Here is a 21,960-nt window from a genome sequence, read left to right as displayed (position 1 = left end):
TTAGGCAAAAACATTTATTTCATTCTTTTTCCCCCTTAATGTTAACGAAGAATATTATTTATTTTATAAATTAATTATTGTGGATATCATTTAAAAATATATTTTCCGCGCATATTATATTTTAGATATTAAGGTATTTTAATTAACAGAAGAGACTCTTTTGCATCAATACAGACGATGGCGTATAAAATCAACTAATGCATGGATTATGATTTGTAAATGATAGACATAGATGAATGGATATATAACAATATAATTAGCTATATAAATGAGAAATAGAAATATCTTAAAATCATAAATTATATTACAATAAAATATTATAATATATATTTTTACCAAGTACTTTAAATAGTTAAATACAAAGATATCAAGGCGGTCATATTAACTATTTTTCAAAATATGTAGTAAAATTAAGTGAAAATATTTTTTGATCCATGCATTAACTTGTCAAACTTTGATTTTAGTGTATTAAATTTAATTTTTTGGATATTTTGGTTTAGTAATTGATGTTGTTCCATGCATATGATCAGCATTTTATAGAACAAGTTACTAGACGAAAAAAAGTTATTTTCCTAAAATTAATTAACGATAAGTTTGGTCATATATTGATCAGCCATGCGACTGAATTCTTAAAAATCCTGACTAATTATATTGATCGGTTAAATCTACTAGTTATTGAAATGCTTGCCATGCACGATTATATTTTATTTTTTCATTAATGAATTTATCTCATTATAGATATATACTACAAATACATAAGCCATGCGACCAGTTCGTATACTCTGGAACGTGAAAAAAAGGATGAAATTGAATTTATTATTCATTTAGGATTTTTGGGGAATTTGAAGACAATCGATCACGTAATATAATTCTTTGTGGTGAAAAATTTGTCTCGAAGAATTGAACCCCAAGAGTTCTTGATCAACAAGCATGAGTCGCATGACTCGTTCTTGTCTGAATTTTCTCGACTTTTTAGCTGTTTTGACTACATTTGAGCTGATTTTGGATTATGCGAGAATCAACATTTTTACACACACACAATATATATATACATACATTAATTATAGTCAGTTACTCGTTTAATTGAAATGGCTCGCATGACTTATATTTTACATGCATGTACGAATAAAATTTGGCTTAATGTAATGGAAAATGTTTTACATGCATGTACGAATAAAATTTTTCGTTAGATATTTCAATATTTAATGAAGGCACTTTCAAATTATTTGTGGTGTTTCAATAAGAAGTAATGACATTTCATTAAAAATAAAAATAAAGTTGACAAGTTATTTTTCTATGTATTAGAAATTTTTAGCGTTCAAAAATGTGACTTGATTACTTATTGTGAAAATAAAAAAAATTAATTATCTCATATCACATGACAAAAATTGCATGCAACTTGTATATTATGCATGATTAAAATTTTATGTTCGATTGGCGTAAATATCAAGAAAATGGTCAAGACATGTTATCCAAAATTTTTATCTTATTATATTCATTAGCCCTAGTTTGATTTTATTAGTCTTCATAATTTTCAAAACAAATTTGAACTTTTATTTGAGTTGAAAGTCAATACAATTAACCCAAAACGATATTTCAAAAAATAAAAATAATTTTAAGTGCCATTACAAGGAAATAATGAAAATTGAACCAAACTACGTATCCAATATTGGGAAATATAACTTCAAATTATTATTTCATTCGTCACAGTTATACATGTTTTCTTCAATTATCTCAAATATATAATCTAGTATATTTGTATACAATTTTTTCCTATAATTTTCTTAATTTTTAAGAAATGCAAAAAAAAAAAAAAAAAACCCCATATATTTAGGAATTAAGGAGGAATTATATGATTAACGATTTCTAATACAAAATAAACAATATATTATATGCATGGGCACGAGAATTTGACTAACATTATGAAGCTACGGTATTTTCAAGACAAAAATTATCGCAAAATCAAATTACTTGTTGTTCACACTTTTTCAAAATAATAAATAATAAAATGGTTCGCGACGAAATCGAATGCAAGAAACGGTCCAATTTCTGTTCATATGCAAAACAAAAGAAACACTAACCGGTTCAATTCAAACATCAGGCGTTGAAAATTCTTTCAATATTCAATTAATTGGTCAATGGTCAAAATTACCATTTCCTTATAAATACACTTGCCCCATCCCATCTTTCTCACTCAAAATCTCAGCGCACTCTTAAAATTCAAGTCCTGAAACCAAAAACAAAAGATATAGATTTCACATAAATCTAGCAGCTAAAAAGAAAATGGCAACCTTAAAATCTTCGAGCTTATTGAAGCCATGCATGTCTTCTTCTTCCCAACAAAAAAGAGTTATCAGGGCAGCTATTAATATCCCGAAACGGGTCACCAGTATTTCTCTTCCTGAGCTCCGAACAAGAGGTTTCGATGGAGTCGAACTCCACAGCAGTATTGAAAAGCGCCCAAGTCCCATTAGTATTAACACGGGATTTAAAAGATTTGAGAATAATGGCGCAGATCCTTTGGTGATGTCAAAGATTTACGCGATCTTGGAGGCAGTTGCAGATAGAGTTGAAATGCACAACAATATCGGAGATGAAAGAACCAATTGGAACAGTCTTCTTTTGAATTCAATCAACGCAATCACTCTGGCCGCTGCCACGATGGCAGGAATTGCTGCCATAAGCGCTGGAGCTCCCGTTGCTGCTCTGAAGCTTTCTTCGTGTTCCATGTACGTGGCTGCAACTGGGATGCTATCGATCGTGAATAAAATTCAGCCGTCTCAGCTGGCTGAAGAACAGAGAAACGCTGCCAGGCTGTTCAAGCAGCTTCAGAATCAAATCCAGACGATGATTTCCGTAGGAAACCCTACGGCAGTTGATGTGAAAGATTTGATGGAAAAAGTGTTGGCTCTGGATAAAGCTTACCCGCTTCCTCTTCTTGGTGTAATGCTGGAAAAATTCCCTGAGACGGTGGAGCCCGCAGTCTGGTGGCCGACGGAGCGGCGGGGGAGACAGTCAAAAGGGCCATGCGGGAACAAAGATTTCAACGGCTGGAACATGAAATTAGAGGAAGAAATGAGAGAGATAGTTAACGTGATGAGAGTAAAAGATAGAGAAGACTACATGAGATTGGCCAACAAAGCACTAAAACTTAACAAAATTCTCGCAATCATGGCCCCAGTGCTGACGGGCTTAGCGGCCCTGGGTTCCGCATTCGTGGGCTCCCCTTCCCATGGTGGTTGGGCAGTTACGCTGAGCGTTTTAGGCGGCGTGTTGGCTAGTGTTGTTAATGCATTCGAACACGGCTGGCAGGTCGGAATGGTGTTCGAAATGTACCGCAGCAACGCGGGATTCTTCAAACTGGTGGAAGAATCGATTGAATCGAACCTGAGGGAAGCGGATTTGGAGAGAAGGGAGAACGGAGAACTATTTGAAACAAAGGTGTGTTTGCAGTTGGGAAGAAGCTTCTCACAGCTGAGAGATCTAGCGGTGGCGTCCTCAAGTAAAGGGATAGAGATCGATGAGTTTGCGAGCAAGCTTTTCTGAATCTTCTACATGCATGGTGAATCATTTCGAAATATAAGAAATCATAAGATAAGATGTAAAGCTAACATAGATTGTGTAAATATAGGATCACACTATTATATTTTTTCATTCATCGGAAGCCATGCGAGAGAAATTTTTTTTCATTGAATGCTTACGTACAGCAATAACCACCATGCACCTAAATATCACGTCGCATAATTTTCTTCTAAAAAAATAACTCATTTAATGACGGAGAAAATTAGAAATTTCCTTCGAACCCAATTGTTTTATAATTTCTAAATATCTTGTATATAAGTAAAATAACTCATAATTTTATTTTTATTTTTTTATTCAGATTTTTATATGAACATTTTGAAGAACAAACTCATGTTCATGTATTAATTACTTTTCAAACCACAAATTAACATACTTCAGGACTGGCTAGAGCAGGCGCTTCTGGTTTCATTTATGAGTTTGTCCACACGTAATGATAATTGGAACTTGCTTTATTATATATTTATTACATAACGCGATTTATAATTTTTTTCCTTCTAAAAAATTACATTTTTTTAAAAAAAATATTTTAGCCATATTTAAATTTATATTTTAAAATCCAATCATAACTTTATCTATATTTTAAAATTTTAAAAAAATGAAAATATCATTAATTTTAAAATAACAAAAATTATCATACTTGGTTCATAATTATTACACAATGTGTGTTAATTATTTTAGCTTTATTTATAGGTGGAAAGTGAATGGGCTTTTCCCCATTAAATCTATACATTAATATACCGAGAGCTAGGTATTCATTACGTTGATAACAAAATATTATGGTCTTCTATTCTTTCTCCAATTTATTCCTCCCATAATAAAATAATCAGACCACAAAATTCATAATTATCTCTAAAAACGAGAAAAAAAATAAAAAAAAAAGAAATCAGAGTTTGTACAAAACTTAACGAAAAAAGAAATTATCCCAAAAAATTATTTAATCAAATAAAAGTATCGAATAAATATTTGGTATATACCAAAATATAATATAAATACATACAATCCCAAAGCACTGATACAATATAATATGTAAACAAAAACTCTTTGTGAGACCGTCTCACGGTCAATTTCGTGGGTCGAATCTCTTATTTGGGTCATCAATGAAAAAATATTACTTTTTATGCTAATAGTATTACTTTTTATTGTGAATATTGATAATGTCGACCCATCTCACAGATAAAAATTCGTGAGACTGTCTCACAAAATACCTATTCTAATATGTAGTTCATACAAAATTATTATATATATTTTTGTTCAATACTGTGGGCACGTAATTAATAGTTGAGCCACTTATCGATATTTTTGTTGTATAAGATTTACTCTGTATAATTTATATGGTTAACTTAATTTATGGACTTTTACGTTAATTCGTGAGTTTACCCGATATTATGAATTCTTTTGTCATAAAAAATGGCAAATCTTATATTAAAAAAATATATTTGGTTTGGATAACAAGTAACAATAATAATAAAAAAATTACAGAGGGACATGAATGGAAATAAAAGAAGTTAAATTTCAAAAATACAAATAATAGCAACATCGGTTCAAATAAATATAGGACTGCACGTTTTGGTGTTTGGATACAATGAATTAAAACACTCGATGCTCTTTCTACGTCCTCCGATCGATCCCACGTTGTATTCGTCGATAGCAAAAAAATGATACAGTTACTGTTTGTTCTGGTGTTCTCGGAGATGGCGTTGATCGTTGTGTTCGTGTTCAAGACGCCGTTTAGGAAGCTGGTTATAATGGGTTTGGACAGGGTCAAACGGGGCCGCGGACCGATTGTGGTGAAGACGGTGGCCGGGATCGTTTTTGTGGTCATGATGTCTACTGTGTATGGTGCGTTGAAGATCCAGAGACGTTGGGTCGACGATGGTGAGGTCAATCCCACGGATCAGATTCTTCTGGCTAAGAACCTTCTTGAAGCTTCTCTCATGGGTAAACATACTTCAAAATGCCATAATTTGTGCGATATGCTTATTCTTTGTGGCATGGTGATTGCTCGATTGATTTTCCTATCTATATATTATTTTGGAGATTTTTATGATATGATGAGCCGATATTTTTGTATTAGATAGATATTTCGTGCCACTGGTGTCTATTTGTGTTAATTCATGAGAATGTTTGGGGCGATGTAAGTCGAGGGGCTATAGCTTATTTTGAGCTGAAATGAGTATTTTTAGAATAACTAGCACTAGAATTATCTTTTTTTTTCCCTTCTTGGAGAAGCTGCCTTGCTCTGCTGGTCCGTAGTATTTAGTACTGCGTACTGATGGATTTGATTTTGGTCGTGCGTAACTAAAGTTTAATAGAAGGGATGAAGCAAAAAAATTTGATGACCGAACGGTGATCTTGGAAATTCTTAAGCCTTAAATTTTCTTGGATCTTTTCTATAAATTTTTGGATTCAGAGATTGATTTAATTTGTTCTGTTTCTTTTGTTGTAAACTGCTATGCATGACTAACTTGGAGAAATCTGGTCAAGCCTTATTTTTAGCGTTTTATCTAGTAAAGTATCTCTGAGCTTACTATTTGTTAAGTAAGAATATTGGGATCACGTGTATATACTATAGTTCCATTCCTACCTTATTTTTTGTTTCAAGGATTTTACTAGAATATTGCATTTGACTGTAAACATTTTAGAAGTTAAACAAAGGTAGTCCCTTTATTTCATGCGAAGCTTTTTGATAGTGGTTTAAACTGGAAATTATGGATTTGGATGAAGATATATAACCTCCTTCATATTGTCAGGCTACAGACTGAAGCATGTTGACGGTTGTCATTATATATAATTCATGATTTTAAGTAAATGAGTAGAATCCTTTCTGGTTTCCTAATTGGATATGGTGAATCAGGTTTTTGCATGTTACACAGAACATGAGAATCCAAACGCAACCTTAAAGAGTACGAATAATTTAAATACAAAATCTTGAATATGGCAGGCATTTTGTTTAAAACATTAAGTCTGTACTTCCTCCCATAAGTTGATATGTTTGTTAGAACCTTTTTCCCAATCCATCTCCATTAAATTTAGCATTGCAAGTTAACATGAATATAACTCTTTAATATATGATCTCTCAGTCAGATTTTTGGTCAGAAAGTCTAGGTTCAATGCCGGTACATAAAATTTCTGATCTTGCTTCCTCACTTTTATTATTAAAATGTCGATGCCAAATTCCCTTGGATTTTTTTTTCTGTTATCAGTTTAATATAAGTGATTTTGTGCAGGATTCTCCTTATTCGTTGGACTGATGATTGATAGATTGCATCATTATATTCGAGAACTGCGCATAAGGAGAAAGACAATGGAAGCTGTAAAGAAACAAAGTCGGGTTTTTGAGGATGGTAAGCCTCCAGTTTCTGAGGAAATCAAAGCACTGGAAGCAGAGACAGCATCGCTGCACAATAGGATCCAGCAGCTCGAGACACACCTTGAAGAGAAGTCTAAAGAAGCAAGCAGTGCAGAAGCCAATGCATTAGCTTTGAGAAAGCAATCAGAAGGATTTCTTCTTGAATATGACAGATTGCTTGAAGAAAACCAGAACCTTATAAGCCAGCTGCAATCTCTAGACCGGAGATTGTCCCATTCAAATAGCAAGAAAGTTATGTGAGGGACCATGATTTGTGGTTTTCTTTTCCTCAGTCATTGAATTGCGCTGCTGAATTATTGTTCATAACATAGAGGCTTTATGAATACAATCAATACCAAAAGAAAAAGATAGATTGAAGAACAAAATGTTCGCTCATGATTATTTACTCTGCACGATCAATCCTCGGTAGCGATCCATTAATATTTTTCCCTGTCGAGTTTGGTCAAATTTTATTCTTGTTGTATCGGTTTGGATTGTTTGCAAGACAAAAAGTGAAGAATGAATCGAAGCTTTCAAAGTTTTGCATTATTAGGTTGAACATGCAATTCAAATGTGCATTTTTTAAAAAGAAATATATTTCATTTCGAATTTTTTATTGTACTGTTTCTTGACAATAACTATTAGCTACATTCCCATGAAATTGGAGATGAAGACAATAGAAGGTGTAACGATTAAAAGAAGTTGGTCATGTCAAATGCGGAAGGCATATATAGTGGACGTGACAGCTTACGGTAGATTGAGAAGTTTGGACCAAACAATCAACTCTAATTCTGAATGCAGTTAGTTGGCTTTCATGTTGTCACGCCAATACATCCACATCTACGGCACTTCTATTATACATCTTTTGCCCTTTGTAGAAATGAGATCCCTTCAATGAAAAGGATGACAGCAGAGTTTGACGCCAAATAAAGGAAACTTAAATTTATTCCCTATTTTCAAACATATAATGGATGGTTCGATTGAGTAAACTTGATTGGCGACGACTCTTGAGAGGGTAAGCAATGTTATCAAAACATGGTCCATTTCCCAAAAAAAAAAAACACAATTAAATTTAATTTAATAGACTCCAAAAATTACTCCAATTCAACTAAAAAAGAAAAAAATAATAACAAATAAAAACTTTATTATATGATATGAAAAAAGAAACTATTAATATGAAAAAATATTAATAATGAATAATATTCAACGATTAACATTTCAATTTTTTCCGCAGTTTGCAGACGTTTCATCTTTAAAGGTGCCTAAGCACGCACTCGATTTTTTTTTATTTAAACATCCTTGTCAAAAAATTAATAATTAAATTTGGAAAAAGAACTAAAATCAAATTTAAAATTTTCTGATTTTTTAAAGACTTCCTATATAAATTTAAAGAAAACCATGATACTATTTTAAGTTTATTAACACCGATTTTAATATATAGCATAAGAAATAATTAAATAAAAAATAATAAAGCACTCATTGTCCACAATTCTTTATTTATAATAATATGTTATTCAATGTTCAGACAGCTTACTCTGTAATGTTAAAAGTAACAGTTTGATACGTCAAATATCAGCATCAGGTTAAACGAAGAGCAAACTGTATTACACGCTGTTTAAGATACAAGTCGACACCATAAAATCAACCGTCTAAACTCACACATAAACAGAGACAAGTATTCACATCCAGGGGGACTGGCAGGTTTTTCCCTTTGATCTCAAGCCGCTTCAGCGAATCCGACTCTCAGGTTTCCATAATCAAACACAGTGTGGTACCGACCCATAAACATATCTCCCAAGATCCTGCAAGAATCGTTTCAATGGCATGTATATAACAGAACATTACAATGAAGAGGAGGAGGAGGACATGGAAGGAAAGAAATGTTTACCAAAGAGGCCCACGAGGCGGGGGAACATCTAAACCAGTGAAACCACTGATGCACTGTGCTGCAGCGCCTTCCCCGACTTTGAGTATGTACTGATAAAACGCGATAAAATAAAAATAACCATCATCAGTATTTAAACACCAACGTCAAAATTTTAGCCTTCTAAAGAGTGGGGGCAAACTACAATTTTAAACAAGATTGTCTCCTCAAATGCTCGAGGAAAGTGATATTAGTTGCTTGAGAACAAACCAAGTTAGTATAATATCTCACGTATCTCATTCCTGTTAAAAACAAAAAAAGGAGAATGGACTCGACACATACAATCATGTGAATTAATATTAAATTAGTTAAATAAATAAAATAAAAACCACACAGTTCATATAGATTGCCTACGGTTAAAAAATTGAGTCAAAAGTTACCCATGGTGGTTAAAGTTTTTGCCCATTGTGTGTTCTGGAAGCTAACGAAATCACGTGTCTTTGGTTCCGGTTATGGTTTTAAATCGAAACTAATAAAGACAATTTCATTCGGTTTTCATGGTGATAACCAAACAATATTCGGCCCCAATAAATAGGACGAAATTAGGGCTGTAAGAGGATTGTGAAGCTTAATCTTGCCAATAAAGAACATGAAAAACATAGAAGCCTAAATTATGGGTTTATTAGTAAAAAACAAAAGAGAAAACACGGTAAGCTTCAAAACTTCAATGCTCATGGTGGTCGTGGTAGAAAAAACAAACCAACCAGCCAAGTAGCCACTTCGATTCAAATTTTAGAAGACAGAGAATAATTATCCAGTAACGAGAATTATGGTTTACTTCGTACCTCTTTTGGGGACAGATCAAAAACTTTTCCACCGATTGTGAAGGAAACATTAGGCATAGAAGAAATGCTTCCACACTCAACAGCTGATTCTCCCATTGGACTGGGAAGCCGTTCACAAAGCTGTGAAATTTCATGAGTTTTATGTGTCAACCAGTATAAGATCAAAACAAAAAACTCGCATCCCAGAAACACAAAAGTTTACCTCATTGACATAGTTCAAGATGCGATCTTGTGTCTGATTCTGCCTCAGTTGATTTTGCATCCAAACAACGGCCATTTCACATGTAGAACACATAGCATCATGCAAACCAGATGATATGCCATTTTTCTCATCTACTACACTCTCAATGCCAGCACTATGTGCAGACATCAAAGAATAAATAAAAAAAGTATCATGCATGGAAATCCAACAGTCACAAAACCAATCATTAAGGAACAAAAAATTTAAAACTGGGGTGGGGAAAAGTGAAAAGGACAAACCTAACACCATGACGTCCATCAAAAGTGCATAGACCAACTTGGGAACAAATCTTCTTTGGTTGTGCCTAAGGTCATATGGAATACCAGTTTCAGGAATAACAAACAGGAGCCACCTGAAACCTTTAAGACTGTAAACTTAACATAGTAAACTACCTCTGACATAAGCAAATCCATAATTGTCTGCCCATATTGTTCGACCACAGCCTTGCATTCTTGGCTGACAACTCCAGTAGCTCCAATAGCATGATTAATCATGGTAACCACCGTCTACAGACATACAAGGAATAAGCGCAAACTACTATGCAAGAGAACAGTAGGTCACAAAAACTGATAACCACTCCCCTCCCATATCACTGATATGATAAAACAACTTGTTTTGATGATAATATTTCAAAAATGAAAAATTGAAGGACGAGTTGGTTTGGTAGGATGAAACCAGCACATACAGTTGGACCTGCAAAGAGAGAAGTCCCAGAGTCTGCGATAGCAGAACATCCACCACTGCAGTAACCTAACAATACAGTAAGTGCAAGGGTAATTCATCACGGTGCATGTTAATTAGTTAATTCTGAATGAAAACCATCTTCCAGACAAACAAAAAGCATATTCTTGATTTATTATATTATTTATAATTACAGTAAACTATACATCACGAAGCATTGCAGCATACATACCACTCTCTTCACCATCAATGAGAACATCACCCATGTCAAACTGTAAACAGAAAATCCAGTATTAAAGAAAGAACCATAGTAATCAAACTATATCCTTTGTATCATGACAACCAACCTGCCAATAGCCTTTCTGGGTCACTGGAACATATGTGTGTTCACCCTTGTAATGATTAGGATCGACTCCACCAAAAACCAGTTCACCCCCCTCTTCTTCCTCCACATTACGGTTAAGCCAAAATGAGAACACAGGCTCCTTGACAAGACCTTGTTCAACCATGTTGTACCTTCAAGGAATGCAAACTCACCCATGACAAAGTATTCCAACAAACGAAAAAGAAATACGACCATTTTAGTAACCATCTGCGTTCCAGGTCACACGACGAAAACTAATGTTCTGATCATGAGAAAAAAATTAACATCTTGTTTCACAAAATAACACGCCAAAAAACACTACAGAAAAAAGGTCCAACGCTTAGTCACTTACCATACTGGGGTAGCATCTCCAACTGAGATCTCTTTGAAACCAAGTCCCAATATGCCATCAAACTTTGCTGCCAAAAACGTAACACCAGGTTCTCGTGTTGCCTCAATGAATTCCTGGAGAGATCGGCACTTTACTGTGAATTACTACGTATAATAATAGTACATAGCGAAAACCCAAAGGGGAGTGGGAAACCTGGCCCTCGACAACTAGGTCCCCAACTTTGACGTGATCCTCGCTAAAGAATCCAGATATAGCTCCTGTCCCATAATGTATTGCAGCAGATTTTCCTGTACAAAGATTGTTGTGTATCTAAGAATATTACATGGACTCTTAAAGTATAACAAACCCAACAAATAAATAGCAAAGAACCAAAGATAACATATTATGGTTGATTCAAATATAATAACAATGGCAACAGATAAATGGAATTTTATGACAAGTCAAATAACATTTGATACTTTATCATCACATAAGAATACAACTCACATGAATCATGATGATGCTATGGCATTTGATGCACGTATGATGCATCTGATATGCCCATTTTATGCATCCAAATGTTTGGAGAATTTTAAGTGAGGGGGTTAATTATCATCCTCAGCTAGCAATACAAGTTGAAACACTAAATCTTGATAAAATAATAAATTACCACATTTAGCCCGACGTAAAAGAGAATATGATTGAGCTCATGCGTAAAAAAAATATGAACGTGGAGATAAGATGAGAAGAATTAAGGAAATAAATAACAAACCATTCTTTTTGTAAGAACTCGACTCTCCTGCCTTGTACTTGGCATGGAAGTAACATGCAACCTGCACCAAAATATGTCACTTTTCAAATATCCTTCCATCTCTACCCACTGATAAAAATGGCTGATAGTGACATTTTTTCTCACATAACATAGACAAAGGTTTCAGAGTCCAGACTTACAGAAAAATAGCATTTTTTGGATGGCACCCATAGATTAGAGCTACCAGTGTCAAAAATCACGGTGAATTTCTGTGGAGGAGTGCCAATTCCGATCTCTCCAAAGTACTGAGCATCCAAGTAGTTCTTCAGTCCTACAATATCGGTGTCTGCGTCACCCCTGAGCCTACCTCGGAAATTGTAATTCCTTATCGAAGCTTTCAATCCCTCCCCTTCTTTGGACTCAAGATGAGTAGGAAGTGCATTGTTTTGATCCACCTTCAGCTTCTTGAGTCCAATTCTGACCAACCCATCATTTGATGCAGAAAAGGCAAGAGAGAACAAGAAGCTTGAAAGCAACAAGGTGGAGGCTAGAGCTTTAAATATCATTCCCATTTTGACCTACATCATCATCAAATTAAAACAGAATTCTATTACATACCCATAATGGCGACATCAATTTCTAAATTAGCCATTGAATGCTCAAAGCATCAAGCAAAATTGTCCGCAAGATTGTAATGTCATCTACATTAAACTGATGATTTCTTTTTTCAGACAATATATTCTGGCAATAATATGAAAATCCTACTAATTCTTTATAATAAACCCCACCAATGTGACTAATTAATCAAATTCAATGATCCGAGAGATCTTAGACAAGGGTTAAAGCCACCAAAGTGACTAATTAATCAAATTCAATGATCCGAGAGATCTTAGACAAGGGTTAAAGCTTACATTTCGCTAAAGGAAAAAAATTTACAGGAAAAAATCAATTTACCTCAAATTCGATACGATCATAACACATTTTTCAGAAAAGTACCGATCAGAACCTTTAATAAAACTTTTAAAAAAGAAAGAAACAAAAGTCCACCACCCAGAAGTAAAGATAAAAATTGTTCCATTTTTCAGCACGCAACATGTCAAGCAAGAAAAGAATAACAGATGATCGGACGACAAAGGAAACAGAGGGAAATAAAAACGTGATTACAAACCATCAATTAAAAAGTTAAAACATAAAACCCGTAATAAAAAAAATTATAAAAGCACGAACCAGCATAAAAATCCAGAAAATCAATTCGAAACCAAATTGACAGCAAACTACACAAAGCCATTTTCGAAACAAAACCTCAAACCCTAAAATTTCACCAATCTTTCTCGATGATGCCACCCACAAAGAAAACCCACGAAATTCATCAACATAATGAACTGTAAACAAGTAAATGAATAATCGGAAAATGCAGCACTCACCGACAATGTAGAACACGAGAAAAAAATTTAAATAACAAGAAAAGCTCTGTGATAGAAAATACGAGGAACAAGAGCGTTAAATAAGAGGAAAGCACCGTTCAGCTACTGCTGTGAGGAAATCCCACCCGTTGATTACAAAATCTTCTGCGTTTAAACCGTCGGATTTGTAGAGACTTTTTTTTAAAAAAAAAAAAAGATAACATAAAGTATTTAATTGATTACGACGGAGTAACGTGAAGTGTGCCGATAAGACATTATTATTATAAAAAGAAAATGAAAATAATATCGTCACATATATTTCAAAATTAATTCTTTTTAAATTTGTCCATTATAAATATATCTAAATAATCAAATGAATTTAAAATTAATAATAATTTACCGTCCATTATTTGCAGTTTAATAGTGATTGAAATGCTTAGATTTGTCTCTTGTGCAAGAGTATGCTATCAAAAAGTCAAGGCAGATGGAACAATATCGACGAGTTTTCTTCGAAGCTAAGCAATGCATATGATCTCAAAAAATATTATTTTTTGAAAATTGCATTTTTGGTGGATTTTTGCTTATTTGCTCATTTATGGCAATTTTCGTTTTTCATCTAGATACACATTAGTATCATATTAACGTTACGTCAGAAAATAACTGAAATTTTCAAAAAACAAAAACAACATACTAAAAGTGAAATTAGATATCACATGAAACTAAAATCACAAATAATCAAATACACAAAATAAAAGTATAAATTTCCCCATTTTTTGTTTAACTGAAAACATAAATATTTTTGGATGTCTTTACTTAACATATACATATCAGTGATTCTAAGCTCAGAGATCTTGTTAAGATTATGAATTTGAGTCTAACTCAACATCAAAAAGTAGTTCAATGGATGTGAATTATCGAAATTCATATATGCAACTATAAAAACTTAATTAAATCGATGTAAGATACGTGTTATATTGACTTGACAAACTGACATGTCAACAATTTGAAAAAATAGAAAATTAAAAAGTTAGTATACAAAAATCAAAATTTGACTAGTTATAAAATAAAACAAAAAAACGAACAAGTTAATGAAACAAAAAAAATCATTTTTCTTATTTTAAAATAGTATTATATTATATAACCATATACAATATTGGTGAAGACAGATGAAAAAAAAACTTAAATCGATTGTAATTTCTGCACTGAAAAAAATTAAGTTTATAAAAATTGAAAACAAGAAAATAATATCTAGTTTCGAGATGGATGATATGTCAAAGAATATCATGAATTCAAACAATACCCTAATCCTGGCTCGTATTATCTATAAAGATGAGCACCGCATGCAGTTTCTAATGTGGTTTTTCTTCTACAAATCGTGGGTGGTTTTGTTTTAACTTGGATTCGAACATCCGTCGAGATTCGGTGGCCAAGAGTGACAATTGTTGCGCATGCAGCCATAGGCTAAACTACGATAATAATTGTCTGATATTAATTATTGCTAGCAGAAATCAACGTTTCGTTGCGACGAAAGTCGATGATTTAATTTATAAGTTTATCCAATTTCCAAAGGAATCAAATAACGGGTTAATCAAATAAAGGCCGGAGTTGTAGACTTCCATTATCAAATTAAAATATACTTTTCACAAATGGTCCTCTAATTTACAGATCATCAGATCGAAAATGTTCAAAGAAAGAAAGAAAATCGAGAAGTGAAAAGAAAATGTTACCTCTTTCCCCGTTTGATACATCAATGCAACAGTAATATGAACAAGTGAAACCTGATCACTGCTACGGAAAAAAGTTTGGAAAAATGTGATGGTAGTTACATGTAAACCAGAACATTTTGATTATTTTCCATGTAAACTATTTGTTTTGTGGGCTGGCAGAGGTATTTGCGTTGCCTTTAGAGTTATTTGGGTGAGATGTTCCACCGATGATTGAGGAGATGGCGGCAGCAAGAGCGGTGGTGAAGTTGGGATCGGCTGCGATTGCCGCCGTTGTGGCGCTGAGGGTGTCCTCGAATAATGGGTGATTCCCCACAGGATGAAGTTGTGGATGCTGCCGCGATTGACCGTCTTCAGACATTTGGAGACCCGAAAACTTGGACTCATTGTACATGACTTGGCCTAATATCTGAGGAATCGGCGGGGTCGACATGGAGGCGATGTTTTGATGGGGAGGAATCGGAAATGGGACCTGGAATAGCGCTTGTGGTCTTTGCAATTGCATTGAGTTTGGAGATTGTGTAAGGTCAAGTGTGATTGTTGGAAATGGAGCTGAAGCGGAGATTGTAGCCACATTCGATGAACATGGAACCATGTTTCTTGCTAGAAAATTTGGGTTCATCAACACGTCGGAGCTTGGCATGGAGCCTGAGAGAAGCATGTCCGCCGCCGCTGATGTGGTGGAGGCCATGGCCATGGCTGTGGGAGGCAGTGGGTGGTTATGTGTTCCCTCGTAGGTTGTCACCAAGATTGTTTGGTCTGCTGCGCACCTCTGGATCTGTAATTTCCGAGGCATGAAACTAAATGTTAGCCTAAGTTATGTGATGCATGACCATGCATCATAATCGTTTTTTTTTAAAGGTGAATTCTTAATTATTAATCAATTAAATAGGTCAGATCAGTAGCCTACTAAATATGATTTTTTGTGACTCGGTTCCATATATCGAATTTGACTCTTACGCATAGGAACTTGCACCAAAAACTTCAACAAAAGATAATGTAATCTTTAACTAAATAAAGTGGAAAACTTTGACAAAACGTAATTCATGAAAACTTCAGTAAAATATAAGAACACAAGTATTATTGGGTCATGATACTTAACTAAAATCTTATACTTCGATATAATAGTTCATACGTAGACCAATTGTTAGATTGAATTGCAATTGTGTTTTTTATCTTGTGATTGTCATGATAAATATATCTGGTCACGTACTTGTTTGCGTACTGGACAACCGACTGCCATGGTGCACCTATAATATGCTCGTGGACATGGATTACCCTTAGCCATCTTCTGCCCGTACTTTCTCCATTGACATCCATCTGGAATCTATGACAAATCAATATTGTAAAATCGTTTGTAGTGCCAGAAAGAAAATACCCTCTTAGACCACAAGCAACAACTTAAATCAACTAATGCAAATAGCTACCACAGGAGCTTCGGATCGTGCTCGAACTGAGACACGAGCTTTCCTCATCGTGGCATCGTTGGACTGATCAAGCTTGGGGGGATACAACTTGGGAACCTTGTTCGGAGCCCCGTCTTCCAATTCTGGGCTCTCCTCCGGGCCAATCCTCTTGCTCCTCGCCAATAGTTCCGTGACGTGTGGGGATCCTGACCGAGGTTTTTCCTCTGATGATGAGTTAGAACATACATCACTGGCTAATTTGTTGACGGCACCAGGGGACAGGTCTGAGAACTGTCTAGGAGCCATCAGCACCCCTCTATTTTCTTTTTTCTTCTCTTCAGAATTTCTGTCAGAAATCTGATATAAATACAACCAGCAAAAAAAAACATTAAAGTTTCTTATTAAATTAACTGAAACAGAAACTTATAAAATGGTGAAATCTTAAAGAACTAATCGAACAGATTGAGTATAAGTCAATTGATTACCTCGTGTAAGTGTTTCTGTGAGTTCGGAGCTGTCGAATTTTGTTGGTGTTGCATCAACGCGGCAAGATGCATCTGCAGGCCGGTGTAACTGTGACAACTTTCAGCAAGCATCCCTCGTAACCTGTGATTTTCAGCGTTCATTCTGTCGAGCTCGATTTGAAGCTGAGCTACCTAATCAAGCACGCAAAAATAATCACCAACAAATAAATTGATAAACGAAAGAATCGAAGTGCAGGCTGAGAATTGATCAAAAGCAATGTAACAGTTCCATATATCCTTGATCGATATTTACCTCATATTTGGCTCGTTTATCTTCTGCGTCGAAGCACATCCCATCATCCACCGTAGATTGATCACTTCCAGTTTTTCCAGTCACAAGTTGCAAACCAGTCTACATCAAAATAAAAGCAATAGATAAATCTTACAATTCAAAACAAATCCAACAGTTAGTGAAGCAGTATCAATCATTGAGTTACAGTAATTGAACAAATGCTAACATTCACGTCCGCATTTGAATCTTCCTTCTTCACGAAAGGACCGCAGTCATTAACAAGCCTTCTCTTCTGATCAGAGAAGAAGTCTAATTCACCTAACTCCAACCGCTGATCAGCACCGGACGAAGCCGTAGCTTGTTCTTCCTTACAACTGGAATTAACAGGAAACATAATCAAACCGACCTTTCGACGATCGAACCCTGGGATTAGATGGTTGGCTTCGAAACTATGTTTGGCAGCCTGGCTCCCTAAAAAAGCTGCCTGATCAGGATTTTCGATGGTAAGACCCCATCCTTTTCCCATAAATATAATGTAAATTCAAGAAGCGGAGAAGACAAAGAAAGGGAAAACTATTTGGATTCTTGAGAAATGAAGCTGCAGAATACAAAGAGTCTAAGAAGGCGTTCACAAATGCAACGAAAAAGTCTATATATAAAAAAGCCGAAAGGGTTAACGAGGGTAAGAATTTGGAAGTTTGATCTGACGTTTCTTGCAAGTGAGAAAACCGAAGATGGTTCAGTATAAAAGTTACGTAAGATGGTACGTCAAAGAGGGCTCAGGTCCAACATTGGAGAACTCCCATATACCTCATTCTTGATATATAAAACAGGAAGCGCTGGGCGCATGATTATTCATTTATGTTTTTTCTTCTCTTAATAAAACAAATACAAACTATTTTCACACTTAATTTCTCCTCCATTTGTTTAAAATATGTTCGATTTAGTCCAAACTCAATTAAATCGTAATGGAATATAGCAGCTACCAAGGCCCACATGTTAGACTTGGGGAAGAAAGATCAAACAAGCGAGTGGAAGGGGGGGCCATTTTGGTCAACACCGAAATTGACTCAGCTACGGAGGAGCTTTATAAAAATGCACAGGCCCAAGCTATGCGGCGCGTTCCACGTGATCGAAAACAAAAAGTGGGGCGAAGTCAACCTATTTGACGGTCAGATCTGGTGCAGCTTACTAACCCAACCCACGATTTCTCTGGTCTGAATACGTAGAATGTTTCAAACTGATTAAACGTTATATATATTTATATATATGGTATTTTTGTACGCGTTTTGGCCAGAAATTTTGGTATCAATACTTGCTTGATCTAGAAGAAACTTAATTGATCAAGAATTCATAAATTTGAGTTCGATATTATAATGAGATGTATCGAATAAATTAATTTAATTTGTTGTATAAAATTTCCAAAAGTATTTAAAGTTACAAAACAAATTTTTTGTATTTTCTTTTATAGTTTTATTTGAGTATCGGAAACTATATAGCTAGGTGGGGGTACATATCGTGGGTGGGTAGGTAGGTAGGAAAGGATTTGAGATTAGGAGGAAGCCATGCATGCACGGGACTGCATGCGTCTGTAGACTTCCAAGTCTTGGACTTTAGAGACCGTAGTTTAACGAATATAAGCTGAAAGATTTCTAATTTAATTTCTTGGTCTTTGTTTTTAATAATAAATAAAAATAATATATTTAACGAATATAAGCTGAAAGATTTCTAATTTAATTTCTTGGTCTTTGTTTTTAATAATAAATAAAAATAATATATTTAACGAATATAAGCTGAAAGATTTCTAATTTAATTTCTTGGTCTTTGTTTTTAATAATAAATAAAAATAATANTTTTATATTCAAGATTAAAATAAATTGACAAATGACGAATTTTTTAATTTCAAAGCTTTTCCGTGAATTTTATATGAGCAGTGTGATACACTTTCACGAATCTATATCTATAAAATGGGTTGATCCAATCTATAAATACAGTGAAAAATAAAATTTTTTACATAAAAATAATATTTTTTCATATGTCGAATATGAGATTCATCACTAAATTTATATGTAAAATGGTCTGAGTTTTTGTACACGGTGCCATACGTGCATTAAATTATTTAAAATAAATTTTCAATTAAAAATAAAATTTGGAATATAAAAAGTTTTCAAACTTAGTCCAAAGTCTTAAGTCATAACTCGTATCATTATCACAATAGTCATTAATGTTCTTCCAGGAAAAAAAAATAAAATAACTTATTTTGCAACCTCCAAGTAAACCAAATTAAAGTAAAGATCCAGCTTCCGTCGCACGCTGTCTCTCTTCTTGTAATCTAATATTTAATCACGTTTGATGGTTAAGAAACAGACTCTTTCACANTATCGATTATATATCGAAATGTTGTGGTGTACTATACTGAAAAATAACTTACATTTTTTTAAAAAAAATAACTTTATTATTTAAAAATAGTATATATACTTTAATTTATATATATTATTTCAATATTTCAGTATACACGAAAAAGTTTAAATTATACACTGTAACCATACCGAAAATTTCGGTAAAATTGGAATTTTTCGATACAGTCATCTTGGTATACCGAAAATTTAGTATTTTTTTCCTATTCTATGCGTCTTGAATTCGAGATATGTCCTAAATTGAGATACGTACTAAATGTCACTAATGAAGCCAAGAGGTCTGTGGCACTCCTTGTCAACTTCTTCATTATCTAAGGAGTCATAAATCTTCCTCCGGGTAGTATTGCAATTGAATATCTTGCCGAGCTACGTCACACCACGACGAAGATGTTGCTTATTATAAGGTAGATCTGAAATAAAGGAATTTTATATTAAGTAATTATATACTTTAGTTTATAGCTTGCTATTGATTATATCTAACTAATTATTAAAGTAGGTCAGATCTAAATACATTTAATGAAATTTAATATCTCCGCATTTTATAAAAAAACGGATTTTGATTGCCTAACATTCAGATTAATTAGTTGAAATGATATCGAAAATGGTTGATATGACGCTAACTAGATATTGCCAATGCGTTCGATCAGCACTATATCAGCAGCATCAAGGCGAAAAAGAGGACTAAAAATGACATAGAAGTCAAATTATTGTACTAAAATCTGTTTTTAACATATTAGATAATTATCCAATTTGACCTGAAATTAATTTGTCTACAGTAGAATTCTTTTCTTTTATTTCTTGAGATGATTTTAAATTTGTTTGTTTTTTGAAGCTCGATATGCATAACAAATTAAGTATTTATTAATTTCGGATATATGTATGTATATTATTATTATTATTATTATTATTATTATTATTGCAGTGCTAATTAGTGTTTGATAAATCATTCACAAAACATAATACGAAAATAAAAAAAAATAATTAGTAGAAAACAACCGTGTTTGTCTGTTCAAATTAGTTGATGAAAGCAAATCCAAAGGAACAAAGTCAACAAAACGGCGCAATTTTCAATCCAAAGTAAAGAAAGAACAAAAATGTGGTTAATGAAGACAAAACGGAGAGTTGACTGAGATTTCCATTAAGTAGAAAAAAATATTGGCAAGTGTGGTCGGACGGAAATTATGGAAAATATCAATGAAAAAAAATAAAGAATCTACTTTTTTTTAAAAAAATTTGGTAAATCAAATTTGCATTACCGAAATATGAAAATTACAAAATATTATTAATATACCAAGTCGAAAATATTTATATAATTGAGACGGATATAATATTATATAAAATTTATTTTGCATGCGTGGAGTCAGCTTCAAGAGGTTTCTTGAGTTGAAAAATTGAGATGCACTAACTTTCGAAATCGAGACACGCGTTTTTCAACGACAATAATGATATTGTATATAAATAAGTTTTCATAAATAGTTTTTTTTAAATGATCAGTTCGAATATGTTTTTTATTATTATTGAATTTAAATTTTAAATAATAAACGTCGTGACAACATTAAATGTTGATTTTATTTTAATGATACAAATGTATATTGTGGTGAATTGTCCGTAACTATTTTTTTTTTTGGGCATCTTTTAATTAAAAATACAAAATTATTTTATAAATATTAATGGGTGAGGTTAGGGTGGAAAACATTCATCAAATTCAAATGCTGCTTAAATTTCAACTCTTGTTTTCGAGCACAGTAATTAAATATTTGTTATAAATTAATTTAAATGAATTTTGGCTATGATATCGATGAACATCCACTTCCACGTATGATCAATATCTCGAAGACAAAAATGTAAATTTGTAATAAAAATTATCAATTCTCAGTCCTTTGTCTCAAATTTTAAATATTATATTATATTATAATACTTGAGAGTATTAAAATATTTGTTTTTGGCATGGTTCATAAAAAAATGGAAATTGTTTTCCCTTCTCGTGTTCTAACTTGCGTAGATTAAGTGGAATGTTTAGCAATCTGCTCAATTGACATTTTGATTTTGTCATTTCTACCAAGTTTAAAAAGGTTTATTTAAATTTCAAAAACCTCATTATAATTTTGGCCGAACAAATCAAATTAAATAAACATTTGGTTTTTAATGCATTTACTTTGAAAAATAGAACACCATGCCACCTTAAAATAATCCCTGAAAAATATTTAATTGTACCCTGCGACGACTAATATCAGTTATATATAGAG

At 33.4% G+C, this 21,960-nt stretch overlaps 5 protein-coding genes across 7 annotated transcripts in view; 3 read left to right on the top strand and 2 right to left on the bottom strand.

Annotated features, from left to right (window-relative positions):
- The first annotated feature begins 2,213 nt into the window (after nucleotides 1–2,213).
- LOC140978663 (probable F-box protein At4g22030) lies at nucleotides 2,214–3,560 on the top strand. Its single transcript, XM_073443859.1, has one exon. The coding sequence runs from the start codon at nucleotides 2,284–2,286 to the stop codon at nucleotides 3,544–3,546; it is 1,263 nt and encodes a 420-aa protein (XP_073299960.1). The 5' UTR covers nucleotides 2,214–2,283; the 3' UTR covers nucleotides 3,547–3,560.
- Nucleotides 3,561–5,125: 1,565 nt separating this feature from the next.
- On the top strand, nucleotides 5,126–7,382 carry LOC140978748 (uncharacterized). Its single transcript, XM_073443963.1, has 2 exons — nucleotides 5,126–5,520; nucleotides 6,810–7,382. The coding sequence occupies exons 1-2, from the start codon at nucleotides 5,238–5,240 to the stop codon at nucleotides 7,190–7,192; spliced, it is 666 nt and encodes a 221-aa protein (XP_073300064.1). The 5' UTR covers nucleotides 5,126–5,237; the 3' UTR covers nucleotides 7,193–7,382.
- Nucleotides 7,383–8,410: 1,028 nt separating this feature from the next.
- On the bottom strand, nucleotides 8,411–13,641 carry LOC140978136 (aspartic proteinase-like). Of its 2 annotated transcripts, none has more exons than XM_073442949.1 (14): nucleotides 13,433–13,641; nucleotides 12,209–12,586; nucleotides 12,030–12,090; nucleotides 11,471–11,565; nucleotides 11,279–11,391; nucleotides 10,910–11,078; nucleotides 10,795–10,834; nucleotides 10,567–10,631; nucleotides 10,274–10,387; nucleotides 10,121–10,185; nucleotides 9,843–9,996; nucleotides 9,641–9,760; nucleotides 8,820–8,908; nucleotides 8,411–8,733 (listed from the first exon to the last, which is right to left on the bottom strand). In XM_073442949.1, exons 2-14 carry the CDS (start codon nucleotides 12,578–12,580, stop codon nucleotides 8,649–8,651), a joined length of 1,542 nt encoding a protein of 513 aa, XP_073299050.1. In that variant the 5' UTR covers nucleotides 12,581–12,586; nucleotides 13,433–13,641; the 3' UTR covers nucleotides 8,411–8,648. The 2 variants fall into 2 exon arrangements, with proteins under 2 accessions (XP_073299050.1, XP_073299049.1); XM_073442948.1 differs by lacking the exon at nucleotides 13,433–13,641 and adding an exon at nucleotides 13,331–13,393.
- Nucleotides 13,642–15,121: 1,480 nt separating this feature from the next.
- On the bottom strand, nucleotides 15,122–18,199 carry LOC140978671 (WRKY transcription factor 6-like). 2 transcript variants are annotated; one of them, XM_073443865.1, is made up of 6 exons: nucleotides 17,503–18,199; nucleotides 17,319–17,417; nucleotides 17,027–17,197; nucleotides 16,563–16,898; nucleotides 16,349–16,462; nucleotides 15,122–15,913 (listed from the first exon to the last, which is right to left on the bottom strand). In XM_073443865.1, exons 1-6 carry the CDS (start codon nucleotides 17,821–17,823, stop codon nucleotides 15,275–15,277), a joined length of 1,680 nt encoding a protein of 559 aa, XP_073299966.1. In that variant the 5' UTR covers nucleotides 17,824–18,199; the 3' UTR covers nucleotides 15,122–15,274. The 2 variants fall into 2 exon arrangements, with proteins under 2 accessions (XP_073299966.1, XP_073299967.1); XM_073443866.1 differs by having other exon boundaries at nucleotides 17,524–18,198.
- Nucleotides 18,200–19,611: 1,412 nt separating this feature from the next.
- LOC140978145 (uncharacterized) overlaps nucleotides 19,612–21,960 on the top strand; it is a 91,375-nt gene continuing 89,026 nt past the window's right edge. The window contains exon 1 of the mRNA XM_073442965.1: nucleotides 19,612–19,624. The gene's annotated coding sequence lies outside the window, so the exon portion shown is untranslated. The remainder of the gene's footprint in view (nucleotides 19,625–21,960) is intronic.

Source organism: Primulina huaijiensis, chromosome 6, assembly GCF_012295235.1.
Source record: "Primulina huaijiensis isolate GDHJ02 chromosome 6, ASM1229523v2, whole genome shotgun sequence".
Taxonomy (NCBI): domain Eukaryota; kingdom Viridiplantae; phylum Streptophyta; class Magnoliopsida; order Lamiales; family Gesneriaceae; genus Primulina; species Primulina huaijiensis.
Note: the sequence above shows the minus strand (reverse complement) of the source record. Positions and strands in the feature narration are given on the sequence as shown.